The sequence below is a fragment of the Eubalaena glacialis genome, chromosome 5 (assembly GCF_028564815.1).
Source record: "Eubalaena glacialis isolate mEubGla1 chromosome 5, mEubGla1.1.hap2.+ XY, whole genome shotgun sequence".
NCBI classification, from domain to species: domain Eukaryota; kingdom Metazoa; phylum Chordata; class Mammalia; order Artiodactyla; family Balaenidae; genus Eubalaena; species Eubalaena glacialis.
Window position 1 is genome coordinate 123,706,702 of NC_083720.1, and position 17,013 is coordinate 123,723,714.

Genomic DNA, 17,013 nt, shown 5'->3' on the forward strand with positions numbered 1-17,013 from the left:
TGGTAAGTGCACACTTGAGCAAAATGTTTGCACCGGCTCTTTGTTGACCTGGGTGGAATTTACATACGGATGAGTCCCTCAGATGGGAGATTCCAATCTTGTCCTCCTATTGAAGGATACTTGCTTAAGAGAAATCATACTCACCAGAAATTAAAACAAAAAAGAGAACAAGATTTGCATTCACAAGACCTCGGTACATGTCTTGATTCTGCCACTTCCTAACAATATGGCATCAAATAAGTCACTTTACTTCTCACTTATATTCTTCCCATTTGTCCAGAGCAATGTTGTTCACTAGAACTTTCCACGATGATGGAAATGTTCTATACTGCACTGCCTACTCTGATAGCCCTGTGGCTATCAAGCACTTGAAATGTGCCTAGTGAGACTGAATTTTTTATTTTATTTAGTCAGGCTCTGGGGCAATTGTATCTGAGTGTTTTACGAATAAGAAAAGAGACACATTCTATACAAAAGTAACCTTGATTACCTGGAAAGCCTCATGGTGTTCCCCAAAGAGCTCTACTGCCAGCACTTTGAGAGCTTCTTGAATTCTGTCTACCTATGAAACTGAACTGGGTGACATCTGCACTCCAGATGCAGGAGTGAGAATTCAAAGGGGTGATACTCACAAACATTTGCACTTTCTAAAAGTATGGGCATGAATAATGAAAAATGGTAACAGTGTGAGCATATGTTCTTGCTTTAGTAGCCTTTCAGGTGCAGTGAGTAATTTTCATGGCTACCCAAAATAAAAAGACATATATTAGTATATGTGGATTTAGGAGAAACTTCATATAAACATGCCACCATTTTAAGCATAAATGGAACACTGAGCTTTAACATATTAAAACAATAAATGACCATGTTTGACAAACTTTGAAGGGTAAAGAAGATGTTATGTGGAAGTAAATAAACACCAAATCACCTTTATCAGGAGCAGCAAATAGACTCTCAGGATGGAATAAGACATACTTATCATTCCTCATTTTTTTCCTAGCGCAGCTACCTAAAATTAAATTATAGAATCTGGCTGTTTATCAGATACAAACAGATTCTGTGATTACAACTAAATCCTGTAGTTACCGTGTTCCAATGCTTAGTCTTTGCATATAAACTTGAAACCTTGAGTGTATAGTACAACAGCCTCTTATTTTAATGTCACATGAAAATCAGAGTGAATGACCACTCAGAATATCCAGTCACTTTTTCCAGTGAAATAGTGGCTCATGGATTGCAACATTACCCACGTTGTCATTTACAAAAATGCATTTAAAAAAAAGCCTGTGATTTATGGATTCAGTTTTTATCCCTCTACGGGTTAAAGCACAGACAGTTTGAATTGTGGGTTGAAAATACTGTGAAACTTGACACGTAGTTGAACTTTGTTCAGTTTTATGGTGTCATCCGGCCACTTTGTAAAATGAAGCCACCCACCAGTCATTTATGGAGTCTATACTTCATTGACTATTTCATATTTAATTTTTTTTCCTAATGGGTAAATTTTTATGGCTTCTTTCATGTTTGTTTTAAGGTCTAATTTTGCTTAATGAAAGCCATCTGGCTCTTAAACTTGCCACCCATGTACACCCACATGTAGTTTTATTTATTTTTTTTTAATTTATTAATTTATTTATTTATTTTGGGCTGTGTTGGGTCTTCGTTTCTGTGCGAGGGCTTTCTCTAGTTGCGGTGAGCGGGGGCCGCTCTTCATCGTGGTGCACGGGCCTCTCACTATCGCGGCCTCTCTTGTTGCGGAGCACAGGCTCCAGACGCGCAGGCTCAGTAGTTGTGGCTCACAGGCTTAGTTGCTCCGCGGCATGTGGGATCTTCCCAGACCAGGGCTCGAACCCGTGTCCCCTGCATTGGCAGGCAGATTCTCAACCACTGCGCCACGAGGGAAGCCCCCACATGTAATTTTAGAGTGTGTTAACTACCAAAAGGCTCTATTTAAATTGTGTAGCCATTTTTATTCTACAAAATGGTATTGTACAGCTCATTGTAGGAAAATATTTCTATTTGCTTAGATAATAACAATTTCAAATAACATTTTAATGTCTTTCTTACTGGTCTGTATCCTTTGGTAGATAAATTTTTATCAGGCTATTTGGTCTTACTGCCTTCTTGTAAATGAATTAACTGTTACTCTTGGGCACTCTTTCTTACAATAATTACTTTTCGTAATTTCAGGAATTTTTGAATTCACATAACCAGATTTTTTTAAGTTGATTGTTCTGGGTTTACACTTCTAATAAGATAGGTGTTCACGTGTGGCGCTTTGTCCTCAGGACTAGAGATTTCTTGTGTATGTCCCTTAGACAAGCTGAGCATTTCTATGGTTATTTTTCTTTTGAAGAAGTCAGAGTATTTGTAAAATGTAGTGGGAAGGATAGAAGTTCATGAAAGAGCCTAAACTATATTCTAGATGTTTCCATCTCACCACTACCCCCAACTTCTTTTACACCAAGCAGAAAGAAAGCTTTCTGATGGAATCTCTACATAGTTAGTGTATTACTCAGGATTCTCTAGAGAAACAGAACTAGTAAGGGGTGTGTGCGTGTGTGTGTGTGTACTCACCCTCAGATCTTCAGGGTGAGTCAGCAAGCTGGAGACCTAGGAAAGACTATGGTGTAGTTTTAGTCCAAAGGCCAGCAGGCTTGAGACCCAGGAAAAGCCAGTGTCCCAGCTCAAAGTCAGCCTGGCAGGATGAGTTCTCTTTTGGTCAGGGGATGGTCAGCCTTTTTGCTCTATTCAAGCCTTCAACTGATTGGATGAAGCCCACCCAAAGTAGGGAGGACAATCTGCTTTACTCAGTCTATACATTTAAATGTGAATCTCATCCAAAACACCCTTATAGAAACACCGGCAATCACATTGGACCAAATATCTGACACCCTGTGGTCTAGCTAAGTTGACACGTAAAATTAACCATCACAGTAAGAAATGCCATATGAAGATACATTTCAAATCTTTCTCTATCCTTGAGGAAGACATAACCAAACTAGGGTAACAGATCTCAACCATATAAGGTTAGAAGACTTAACAGTGACTCATCTATGTATTGCATGTAACCACTTTAACTGGGGCAGAGCTCAGCATTCTACTTTGGGGTTAGCTTATATTTTGACTTTATCTCGAATTTCAGGAAAATCTAAGAAATACAGTCTTCAAGCAAATCTTTCATTCAGTTAACAGGTCTACATGGAACACTTTCTATGGACAAAGGACTGTGGTGGACAAAACGATAAACAAGACAAGTCTCTGTAACTCACAGACTCAGAGCAAAGTTTTCCCCATGTTGGAATTCCCCCCCCCCCTTGAATACATCATCATCAGGCTTTGAAACTACTTTTAAATAGAGGCTTTAAGTAGATGCTAAACTTTTTCCTCTTTGAACTAGGTTCTATTTTGGTAGTCTTAAACCTAGCTTTATTTTTTAGCAGTAGAAACTGTTTACAGCTCTGTACAGAGAATTCCAGTATTAATTAGGGAGATTCAGTCAGGGCAGGTGGATGGCTGGAGTAAGGAAAAGGGCCGGATGCCAGTTGGCTTACTTGGTTTCCCTGTTGCCCAGCACCCTCCCTGCCCTTCTAGCCATGACAGCCCCAGGGATGTAAGTAATGAAGTTTAAAAAACATTTACCTATTTAATAATCTTTCCAGTGTTTCATGCATTACATGTGAAAGCTGTAAAGCAGCTTTGGCTATTTCCCTTTCAGTTTCTCTATGACTCATTTTGTGTTCAGTTCTTTCTTTTTATTCTTCAAGAGTCATTTGGGGTTTTTTTTGGTCTCATTTTCTCTTCATGTTATTTAATAGTCTGTGTTTCAAACATGTTATACTTAGTAGTGTGTTTCACATTATGGAAGGTTCAGAGGGTCATAATAACCTCCAGGAACTTGCAATTTTCCTGAAGAGAAAAAGCATGTATTTTTGAAATATTTAAACAAGGCAAGATGAAACAAACCATATAGGCAAAAAGTGCACCATCAGGTTATTTCCAGATATCTGTATGAATGTTTCATCAAGTATCAAGAATGTCAATCTTTACAGCTGAAATGTCAAGAACCATAGAGCATTAGATATTTCTCAAGTAGGCCTTAGCAATCACCTGTCTCCTTTGGAGACATATTTTATATGATTTGCCTTTTATTTTTGTAAGTAGCAAAGTGAAAGTGGATGGATGGCAGTAAGTGCCAAAAGAACTTTTTAATGTGTAAGCGGCCTAAGCTTATTAATATTTGAATATTCAGTCTTTTCTTTTCAACTTCCTGTGCCTACCTGTTGGAGTCTTGGAGAATTGGAAAGAGTTAGAGACAAGCTAGAAAATTTGTTTTAAAAATAGAACTTTAGTGAGAGTAAGGTAGGGAATTCATAAGAGATTGTGTGTGTTTAGCAGGGCAGTGGATTTTCCAGAAAGAAATTTTCATTGTCATTGTTGTAAGGTAGCAATGGAAGGAGACAGCTTTTGAAAGCAGAAGCTGTTGTTACTGTGAGTAAAATGATAATGTTTATAGATGGTGAAGGAGTGTTTTTTTTCTATTTTTATATATTTTTCTATGGATTAAAAATACATTTACACTGCTCATCACTTTTTCCATTCACACCAAAGGTTTAGTAAAGATGTGTAACTGTTTAATTATAATGTTGATGCCAGATTTCTGTTTAGATAAAAGTGGCAACATGCAGACTGGACCACAGGGGCCATCATCTATGCGTCTCAGAATACTAGACACCACTATGCACTTGAACATATTTTAGAGATTATGACTGCATACCTAGTAGCCATGCCATTTGAACTGAAAGATACAGAAGTAAAAAAATCTCAAATTATAACTTACCCTTTGTTCAGGTTTAATGTTAAAAGTACATGAAAGTTTATAAATGTGATTCTAGAAGTCAATAGCTCTAGGTTCTACACCCCTTCACTCCATATATGTTCATTGAGTAACTTCATAAACAAGGCACTGTGTTTATTGTTTGTAATTTTGTTAATTTGTTTTGTATGTCTTTGTTCTTACAGTGGAGAATCTTATGGGGTGAGGAAAGAGTAGGTATAGAATTATAGTCTAAAAGGCTTATGGTTTTCTAGTGACTCTGAGATTAACAAGCAGTTTTATTTAGATGCCTCCATGGGTGAAACAAGAGGTTTCAAATTGTTTCCTAAATTTCCTTCCAGCCGTGACATTCTGTGAGTTTGTAGTTGTTGTTTTCTTTTACTATATCAAAAAGGATATGTTAATTCTGATATCCTAAAACTTGGGTCATTTAAAGGGATATTTTGCAAATGAAAGAGGTGCTGATAATTACAATGGAGTAACAGGTGTACACTGGCACATATGGTTGCTCCACCTCTAACATATGTTGGTTCAATGACAAATAATGGGGGAAATCAGGAATATGGCACATACATATACATACACAAAAAAGACCTTCTTCATCTATGTACATAAATAATTGCTGTGATTTGAACTATATTTCTGATGCATATATCATTCACTTTATGTATGTAAAAGTTATATATATGTCATAAATATATATGAAAGTCATATATATCATATTTATCAAAAATATAGTGTATATATATGTGTATATATATAACCATTAATGGAGAAGCAGAGTGTGTCAAATAGAGCCCAAGGAAGAGGAACATTTCAAAAGTTCCTAACTGTGTTGCTAGCCCTTGGGTACATGAGATTGAACAATGGGCCTGAACGTATCCATGGTGAGAAACAATGCTGCCCTGTGGAGGCTTCAGCAAATTCAGGTAGGATTGTTTCAGTGCAGACCTTTAGGGTTCTGAAATGTACTGGTGGCTCCTGCATCATCCCGGTATGATACTGGGCCCTAGTTAGAGACTAAACCCCTGATGATGGGACACAGAGTGACTCTGGGCCTAGAGCTGCCCATCATGAACTGGGTACTACTGTGACCCCATTGTATGATGTAGGAGTGATGTATTGTGTGATGGGAGTGATACATTCGGAACTGGGCTTAAGCAGACCCAGGAGGTATGAGCATATATCGTAAAGACCTGTCCCAGAGTCTCATGTCACTGACCTCATGTTAGTACCTCTATCTTATGATGCTTCTCTTGCATTCTGATTAACTCATGGAGGAAGAAAACACTCAAACTCTTAAAAAGATGGGTCAGCCTGACGTGTTAGGTGGACCTTAAGGTCAATAATGAAGAAAATCCATCCAGTGGGGAGATCTGAGAAACAGAATGATTGTTAATCATTTAGAGGGAGAGTTGGCCCGAGGTATGGATATATATCGAGTTTAGCAAAGTGAATGGCTTCATGGGCCTGGAAGAAATAAGACTAGAAGATTGGATTCAAGGAGTATGGGCGAGGGTATGTAGATCGGCTTACAGGAGTGAGCACAAGTATGTCTGAGCCATGCCCATCAGAAAGCAAATACTCTTTATGACCAGAGAACATTATCACCTGCCCATGGATTAGCCAGACTCCTTTCTTGGACACTCCAGAGTTTGTGAAATAGACCCATGAAGAGAGTGGCCTTGGTGGCAGACGCAGGGGTTATACATGGACCTAAAGGCGTGGCCTCCCTCTCCAAGGCTGATATAGCTACTGTCACTGCTAAATGTTAAATGCCAGAAATAGATTGGCAATGGACACGAATACGGTACCATTCCTTGGGGGAGACCCAGCAGCTATTTGGTGGCAGGTCCATTGCATTGGATCCCTTTGACCTTGGAAAGGGCAGCAGTTTATCCTGGGGACATGAAACGTAGTCTGAATATGTGTTTCCCTTTTCTACTCACAGTGCCACTGATGGCACCCCCATCTGATGGCTCACAGAATGATCTGGTGTCCCACATAACATTGCTCCAACCAAAGGACAAGTGCTACGTAAAACGAGGTGCGACATGAGTTTGTAGTCACTGCATGCCCCTCCACCCAAAAGCCACAGACCTGATAGAACAATGGAATAATATTAACCATGAAAGACTCAGCTAAGGTACCAGCTTGGGTAAAAAAACTTAGGGTTGGGGTACTATCCTCCAGGATGAAGTTTATATGCTAAACCAACAGCTGGTATAGGATGCTGTGCCCGCCATAGCTAAAATAACCACCTCTAGAAGAAAGGGTGAGCCCTTATAATCAATCACAGTGCTCCACTTTTGGGGATCTGCGCTTCCTTTCCCTACAGGCTTAGACTTTGCCAGTTAAAATCCTGGTTCTTGGAGTATGGGGAGAGGCGTTCTGTCAGGGGACCCATTAAGAGTTCCACTTATCTGGGAGTTGTGGTTGATTTTATGTGTGATCTGACTACCATACATTCCTAACTAAATGGACCAGCAAAGATAGTAAGAGATACTGTGCTCATCACCATGGGGAAATAGGGCTACTGAGCAAAGAGAAATATATCTAGAACTCAGAGGTGTTCCATGGCCAGAAGTGAATGGGAAATTGCCACAACTAAAATTCCATAAAAGCAAGGAAACTAAGAGCCTAATCTCTTCAGATTAAGGTCTAGGTGACCTCACAAGGCAGCACTCCAGAAATGCCAGTGGAATATGAGGCAAATTTGAAATGAGTGGTAGAATGATGAATATCACCAGTTAAGGCCCCCAAAATCAGCTGGAGTATTGACTATTATGCTTGGTTCGCTACTTCTCTTTAAATCTTTGGGAAGTTGCAACTGGCCGTCACTTTGAAGGATTGTACTTGAACTTCCCTCTTGCAGAAGATGAAGAATGTTGTCTTATATGCTATCTGGATTTCATAAATGGATCGGAATTGTGCAAGAAGTTGCCTGTCCTGGGCCCCATTTTTTGCTTTCCTATGCCCGCTCACCCCAACACGTCTTCAGGTTTTGACCACCTCCTCAATGGAGAGTCCCTCCTGGGCTCAGTTTATGTGCTTTTCTGTGCTGGCTTAACTGGAATGTGTCTTCAAGTTTTGACCACTTGCTCAGTGGAGAACCCCAACTGGTGCCACCATTGTCACCTTATCTCCTGATGCCACCAGCTTATCAGTCTCCCTCAAGGTGAAGACCAGCCATTATCATGCACCCAATGGCATCTGCCATGGAAATATCCAGAGTGGATTTGGCACCTATATTTTACCAGACCCAGGAAAGTTCTGTCTCCACTGGAATATTGCCCCCCCAGTGGCTGCCTGGAGGAGACAGATTGCATAACTAGAAGTACAGAGGAGCTAAAGTCCCATCGGATGAATCTTTACCAGTGAAATAGAGTGGATGGTAAGGAACTGGCATATAAATGCATTTTCCTCCATCTAACAATCTGTTCCAAGGTGCAGAGATTCCGTATGACTTCTCTGGAGTCGTTCCACATGGCCACCTAACCAGCTGTGTTTTCTTGTGAAGTTCTGCCCAGCTTGATAACGAACCACGTTATGCCTGTTTTCGCTTTTTCCCTTCAGCACTTGCCTTCTTACCTCCCTCTGACTGACCTGGGATTGCTTGATCTCAGGCCCTGCCTTCCAGAGAACCTGGATGGAGATATAAAACAAGGCTCTTAGATGCTAAAGTTTTTGTTGACTGAGTGACAAATCAAAATATAATACAAACAGCCCTAGCCTTCCTGATTGAAAAGTTTACTGATTTTGATGCAGCCAATTATCTTCTCTATTTTAATGTATTAATGTAATTAATTTCTTTCGTTTTCTAAAAACTTACTTTCTTACTCTGCCCCATTTTGTTTTACACCTTTTTCATTACTCTAGTTTATTACACCTTTATTCTATAGTTCTCCTATATTTGAACTTTTTTTAAAAAAGATTTTTTTTGATGTGGACCATTTTTAAAGTCTTTATTGAATTTGTTACAATATTCCTTCTGTTTTATGCTTTGGTTTTTTGGCCACAAGGCATGTGGGATCATAGCTCCCCGACTAGGGATCAAACCCACACCCCCTGCATTGGAAGGCAAAGTCTTAACCACTGAACCACCAGGGAAGTCCCTGAACTTTTTTAATGCAGAGAAACCTTATGTTGTTTGTTTGTCCCTTTCAGGATGTGTATATCTGTTTAATGTCCTCTCTTAGAACAAAAAAGCAGTGAACGCCAGGTTTCATCTAGTTATTCCTGTATGTAAGTTTTGACATATTGGAGGAGTGTAATGAATTTTAAACCCCAGTTTATAGATTCCTCCTGGCTTCCTTCAAGTCACTCCTTACAGAACACTAATCACACTTTGTCGGACTCCTCTTGGGCAGGGAGGTGTACTCCACCCCAGTATTCCACACCGTAGTCAGGGGCTTCACTCTTACCGTCCCCTCCATCACCACCTCCCTTATAATTATTATTTCTGATAGGAATTCAGAGACAACATAAATTGTAAACCCATGGTGTGTTTATTAGTGTTAAACAGTAATACCTAGTTAAGATTTCTATTAACCATATATTGAAAGTAAAACCCAAAATCTTACATATTAAGTTGACATATCACATTTGCTCTCTACCTCAGATTTGACCTAATTGCCCAGGTTCTTCTAGACTTGATATCTCCCGCTTTTGGAATTACCTGTTTGTTTTGGTTGTTGTTGTTTTGTCCTGAATTTGAATACCCTGCCATCTGAGTCCACACAGAGAACTTGACTTCCCAACTCTTCAACCTTCTCTCCTAACCCCCCTTTGGTCATGAATTTCCTTTACTCCCATTGTCCATTGATTAATTACTTCCATGAATGTTGTCTGATGAAAGTTAATCTATGGAAAAGTTGAGAATGAGATTAATGTTCACAAAAATTGTGAAGACCTCAGATGGAAGATGCAACAATACTGTATCGCATTCCCGTTGAAACGAAACAAAGGCAGCTACAAGCATTTGAAAGCAAGTCACATTTTTGCACACCATCCATTATTCTTGAATTTAACAGGATGTTAAAGATTCTACATCTTCTGAATTTATTAGCTTGGTATTTAGCATGTTTCACAGCCAAAATAGCAAAGAAGTTTCATTATTGCTGGTTAAACTGCCTCATGAAAATGTTGTTGGTAAAAGGTTATAGAAATGAATGAGAAATATAACCAAGAAGCATATTAAACCATTTATCATTATAATTTAAAAAGGCATTCTGATGACTTAAATTAACATGGCTAACGGGTAGAGAATTAAAGTTAATAATTAAAACCTAGATCTTGATTAGATCTTCTTTTGATAAAGAGGAGACAAAATATAGGCATACAGTATTTACTTAAATTGTCCTCAGGAGAAATTGAGACCAATAAAATCATACCTGATCATACTATTTATGGGCTTTAAAAAGATTACAGCTATATTATATATAAACTAGATTACGTGATTAGCTTGTGTTTCCTTCAGACAGTCAGATAACCCTTTCCAAATTATTTCATTTGGGATAGTCAAAGCCTAGAACTTAGCTATCTCTCTATTGAGGTTTAGTGTTTTGTTTTGTTTTGTTTTAACTGAATGGCCCCTATTTATATTAAGGATAATAAGTCTTTGCCATCTTTGTGAAATTTTTATCAATAAATTAAAAAAATTTTTTTTTTTTTTTTTTTTGCTCTTTGACATACAGGACTTTTAATGTTTGTGTGGCCTAACCTAGTCACTTCTTCCTTTGTGTTAAAATGATTTTTTTTCCTAATAAGCACAGAGCTTTCCTGAAAGGGATGGTGAATCAATTAGTTTGGCAACCCTGATTAAGCATTTTGTGTCTGTGGGTTTAAGATCAAAATAAATACTTTCTCTTCTTTTTCATTCTTAACAGAAACCAGGAGCTAAAAGAACTTGGTGAGCTTTCTCCACACTGGGACAATCTACGAAAAAATGTCCTTACTCACTGTGATCAAATGGTGAATATGTACCAAGACATTCTGACAGAACTCAGCAAGGAAACAGGTGTGCAATCAATGACTTTACATATTCAAACTGAAATGAATTTCATGTATGTTATGTGAAAACAATAATAAATACTGTTATGGACATAGAAAACTCAAGATTTTTTAAAAAAAAAAAGCAGAAAACTTTTATTTCCATCTCTACCATCTTGGCATGAAAAACAAAGAAGAAAAAATTGTACTATTTTACCTCATGGTATCATTATAGGAATAACTGAGAATTTTTTTAAATTAAATTTCTGAGAAGAAAAGCAACTTATACAGAATATGTTTTTCTTTCTGAAATTCTTATAACATTTTTCTATGTCAAATGTACTTTTCAACACACACACACTATTTATTTACTAATGATGTTTATTTTTTTTTTCCACCTAGGGTCCTCTTTCAAATCAAGCAGCAGCAAAGGAGAGAAAACATTAGAATTTGTTCCGATAAATCTACATCTGCAGAGAATGCACGTACACAGCCCTCACTTGAAAGGTAGTATATAGTATTCTTTTTCAAATGGGCAAATTATGATAGTGTGTTCTTCTTTAAAAGGCTTGACTATTGGCAGAATTAGAAATTTTAGCAGTTATATAAAGATGAAGATGAAACAATTGAAGCTGATAATGACCCTAGATACTACAAAAGAAACCATTACATTTTCGTTGCTGTGTTTCTGGGCAATGCTTTGTAAATATGCCACCTGAATTGAGTTACAGGTGACTATGCAAAATGAGTGTTAGCTTTATTAAGTATTATCAGCGATGCCTAATACCTCCCCATTCTGCTACTGTTTGAATTAGAGAAAAAGAAAAACAAGACTAGTTCATTTTGTGCCTATCCTGAGAAACCAAAGTCCAAAGATGGACTCATGTGCTGTTTCTCTGACTTAGTGGTGGCTATCGCCAGAATCACGCGCTTCCCTATGAGAAGCGGGTTTATCAGATAGAAGGTGCTACAGTATTTTGATGTACTTGGTTGTGAGAGACATTTTTCAAGAAAATACACATAGATTTTCATAACATACCTGAATAGTTCTAGAGTGAATGATATGGGGTTGAATTCATTGCCACTCTACGTAATTCCTTGCCATTTCTCAGTAAAATATATTTAAAATATTCTTCTCATCTCCCTTTTCTTTAACTTATTGCTATATCAATTTTGTGCATATTTAGGGTGACCACCTGCCACTATTTATCAGCAAAAGTCCCATACTATGCCTGTTTGTCCAGCATCTTTGTTAATGATGCCCTCCACATCCTTTCCATCTCAAAGGTCTCTCTGAATCATAAATGCTATGGTCATCCTATGAGTACTCATCTTCCTAGGAAGCTAAAAGTTACTTTAGATCATCAAATCCTTTATGCTGAGTCTATCAACATATACATACAAACATGCACATACAAACGTACACAGATACATCTAAAGAAGCATTCTAACACCCAATTTTGTAGCCATTGTCACAATGAGGCTACAGGTTAGAGGTTAGAGGTTTTAAAAAATTAAAATAAAATCTCTGTCTGTTTTAAAATTACCTGAAGTTTTATAATCAGAAAAATTAAATTTTTCAAGTTGGTGCATACTGATTGTGTATACACAACTAGCTAACATATAAGTTCAAGTGTAGTTAAAATCATTCTGATATATAATTGTATTATCTTTGGTAACCCTTATCAACTATCTGAAATTTTAACTTGCATCCTGTTCACCAAAAATTATGTCAACTGAATTAAAAATGAGTTGGATTGGCCTAAGGCTTTCAGGAATTCTTCCCTGAATACTGAGTGTCTGTTAATAGTTTGAACATAACAATATCTAATGGTTTTAAAAAATCATCAAAACCAAGGTCATAAAGAAGCTGCAACATTCAAAAGCTATCTGACAACCAGCATAACTTTTTTTTTTCCTAATGGCCTATATGAAGAGACTTTTATGATATAGTAAAATGTTTATATATTTTGGAGTAGAACAGAATTTCAGCTTTACTACTTTATATATGACCTTAAGCCTGTTATTTAATCTTTCTAAGCACTGTCTTTTCCTTCCTGATTAAGTGAACTAGACCATGTAAAACACATAGAATGAACAATAATAGTTTTTATGATACATGTGGCATTTGCCATCACTGGAACAAAACGGATCTGTCAGTTTTATCGGGACTGTTAAAATTGGAGGAAAGTAATCAGTTAAGAGCCTATTAAGAGACATTGAAATCTTGAACTAAAGAAGTAGCCAGATTTAGAGAAAAGATGATTTAGAGAGGCATTTTGGAAAAATCATCACATGCAAGTACCGTGACTAATCAGGTTACAGCCATGGATGGGTAGCAGTATCATCAAACCAGGTAGTTTGTTGAAGTCAAATTGATAGGAATTTATATTTAAATGTGCATTCAAATATTTGGTGATGATTCTTAAAATACATCCACCACACAAAGAGAAATTATTATCTATGTGGCCTTTTACTTTATACTTATTTCTTGAAAACAAAAGAACCATTTACATTATGCTGTTTTTTCTAAGGTAATTTCTGAAAATAGACTAGTGTGACCTGGGATGATACAAGGCATTTAGTTTTTGTTTCTCCAATGTAAAAGGAAGAAACTGGCAACTAAAAGAAAGATATTTAGAAAAGCAAACAAAATTTCTTCTAATTAGTTTAGTGGGATATGTATCAGTTTCCTAGAGCCACCATAACAAAGTATCACCAAGTGGGAGTCATAAGCAACAGAAATGCAATGCTTCACAGTCTAGAGGCTGGAAGTCTAAAATCAAGGTGTTGGCAGAGGAGTGCATCCTCTGAAACTGACAGGGGATTCCTTGCTTGCCTCCTTCCATACCTAGCTTCTTACAGTATTCCTCCAATCTTTAGTTTTCTTTGGTTTGTTGGTGCATCCCACAGATCCTCCGTCTTTGCATGTCGTTCCCCTTTATGCCTTTACACCATCTTCTCTGTGTCTGTTTCTGTGTCCAAACTTCCCCATTAAGGACATTTTGGATTAGGTCATGTTGGATTAGGACCTGCACTAATGACCTTATTGCAACTTGATCGCATCTGTAAAAACCTTATTTCCAAATAAGGTCATATTCTAAGATATCTTTCTTGAGTGGGGGCACAATTCAACCCATAATAGGATATATAAAAGAATTTCTTATTTGTGATGACAAATATCAAACAGTAAAGAGAAAAGCAATATTTTGAAGTTACGGAACTAGGGTACAACTCATCAACTAGAAGGTTTTTGACATAGTTTTCAGAAAGACTGATTCCTTTCTTTGAAGACTTAAGAAGTAAATGGGGGAAAGGACTAGAGAGTCTGACAGCCAAGAATTAATTCGAAAGTACTGAATTCTATTACATGCTGGTTTCTTTCCCCAAGGCTACTCACATATTTATTTATATATATATATATTATATATATATATATATATATATATAATATATATATGATATGCATGTCCTATGTATAATATTAAGTATATGTTTTAAAAATATTTAAGTTTTTAGAAGTTTAAATGTTATTTTAAATTGAAATTCAGTTAAAGTAGGTGTTTATAGACTACATCACCAACTATATATTATAATAGAAATTAAAATCTTGACTGAATTTGGGGGGCTCTACCCCTTATTTTTTTTTTTTATTTTGACCAAGTTGATAACCTTTCTGAGCTTTGACCAAGTTGATAACCTTTCTGAGCTTTGATTTTCTTTACTTGAAAAATAAAATGGTTAAAAGTTAGATGGTAGTCTGATTTTCTACTTGCTTATATAACATATATTTAGCAGATTAAATGAATCAAGTTAAATGTATTTAAGATCCATGGTTACTGATTTGAATGTTTAGCTGAATTACAGACAACATTTTTCCAGGTAATGATGCAAGTAAGATTGGCCAAGCCTTGATATTTCACTGGTGAGTTATTTGGATGTAGTCTACATCTATTTTCATTCTTACCATTAGTAAATTGCATCTATCCACATTTGATTAATATGTCTCTTATATTTGGAGAGGTAGCTTTGCAAACAGTAGCAGGCAGATTCACCAAAGACAAGGCTAATGTCCAGCTCTTGAAACAAGTAACTGTGCAGAACTATGATGTCATATCTCATACTGACAAATGAAATAACCTTCATTTAACTTCAGGTGCCCCCAGACCCATTAAGTTAATTTTTCATCCTTGTCCCTTACTTAAATGCAACAAATAGAATACCCACCACAATAGAGATCTTAGCAGCAGTGACAACAATAACACAAATCCCTGAAATTAAGAAGGCAGTTTCCCTCTCCAGTATATTTTACTTTCATAGAAAAACAGTTGTGAATGTGATACAGTATGGATTCTTGTGATATTATTCTATGTTTAAGTTAGTTTGTATGTTTTATACATATATATATGTATAATAGCATATAGTACATAGGAAAGAGAGAGAAAAGGGAAGGAAGGAAGGAAGGGGGAGGGAAGGAGAGAGGGAGGAAGGAAAGGGAAAGAAAGAAAGGATAAAAAAAGAAAGAACCTACTATATTATATCATAAAGCTGTGGCTGGAATCAAGTGCAAGATCGGCCAGGATTTCCTGTTTAATATGGATGAGTCAGCTAACCTCTCTGCCCCTTAGTCTTCTAATCTCTACACAGAAGGAAGGAGGAAACAAGAGCAGCTATTTAGAGCTCCCTGATTTCTGCGTCTCAAGAGTTCAGGTGTATCACCTCATCAGTGAAGCGCAATTACCTTTTAGATGTGTTTAATCATCATGCCAACTTGCGTGGACTATTTTGAAACAGATTTCCCTTAGAATTCCCTATTGTCTTGAGATTCATATCCAAGTCATTTTGTGGGTCATTTAAAGTCAGAGATTATGCTTAAATTTTTCCTTGAAATGAGATCAGCGTGTCTACATTTTTTTTTCATCAGCACTCTTTTTATAGTTGTAGGAATTTTAAAGAGATCTTCTGAGAAAAAATAGGCTTACTATCTCATTTCTATTATTAAATGGCTTTTAAAAGGCTATGAGGCAGCCCTACTATTAGATTTCAAACCAACCTGGTATCTTTAGTTTGACAAGACTCAACAATTTGAACTCCACTTTCCTCATATGGTGTATATGATGCCATTTTCACAAAGCCAAGGAATTTTTGAAGTATAAAATATCAAAGAAAGAAGAGAGGCATATTATATTTTTTTTAAAAAAAAAAGAGAAAAAGACTTTACACTTATTTTGCTTGACTTTTCTTTAAGATAAAATGCTCACTTAGATTTTTATAATTGTCTGAGTACCAAAAATCTGAAAGTTAAGGGCTATTCATGTCACAAAGATACATAACTTAAACAGCAGGATAAAATGAGGAAATTTTAAAATGAGACAAATATCACTGATCAGATTGTTATCTTAGAATTTTAATTTTTTATTGATTTTTTTTTGTATATCTGACTTCTTCTAGAGGAAAACAGTCAATTACAGTTAATTCTAACTAAATTTTAAGGAGTACGACTGCTGTAGCCAAGAATGAGTATGGTATGGTAAGTGTATACCATTCTTCATTAACTAAACTAAGAGACCAAAAAGTAATTCCCTTGGTGTACATAGATCTATCTACTATTTATGTAGTAATTGCAAGTGAAATTCAAGGATGAAGGGGCCAAAAGGGATAAACCTAGCTGTTCCAGTACTGTGGTCTTGATAACTAATAATTATCAAATAACAGTTGCAAACTTTTAAGACTCCCTGGAGTCTTGTGATTTTTGTGATTTCCATACAGAATGCTGATACTTAAAAATATTAGTGATCAATGTTAATTGTGACAGAAACTGTCTCAATTAAAATTAGGTATTATACAGCTGTACACAGTATGTTCTTATTTCAGATTATATGATAAACCAAAAATACCTAATAGCTGAAGAACAAAGCTGTTTTCTTTTGCTTAAAATCATATAAATTCTGAGAATAGAGTTCAGCAGCTACTTTCTAATTGTTTTCTTCAGAACCACTCTTTAGTTATTTATGATTGTGGGGAGGGGATTTCCCCCACCCTCATTTGTCCAACTCTCCAGAGCCACAAACTAGGTGTCCTACAATTTAACTCAATTCTGACATTATTTTCCCAGAGACAGCATCAGATTCCACGGGTTAAAGGCTCAGCCCCACAAGACTGCCCTCTACTTCAGATGCCAATTG

General features: G+C 36.7%; 1 protein-coding gene across 9 annotated transcripts in view; it reads left to right on the forward strand.

Annotated features, from left to right (window-relative positions):
• The window catches only part of INPP4B (inositol polyphosphate-4-phosphatase type II B), a 752,704-nt gene that overhangs the window by 572,640 nt on the left and 163,051 nt on the right, over window positions 1-17,013 (forward strand). For all 9 annotated transcript variants that reach the window (XM_061192573.1, XM_061192572.1, XM_061192579.1 and 6 more), the window contains 2 exons: window positions 10,726-10,856; window positions 11,231-11,335. In XM_061192573.1, coding sequence (XP_061048556.1) covers window positions 10,726-10,856; window positions 11,231-11,335 — 236 coding nt within the window. The remainder of the gene's footprint in view (window positions 1-10,725; window positions 10,857-11,230; window positions 11,336-17,013) is intronic.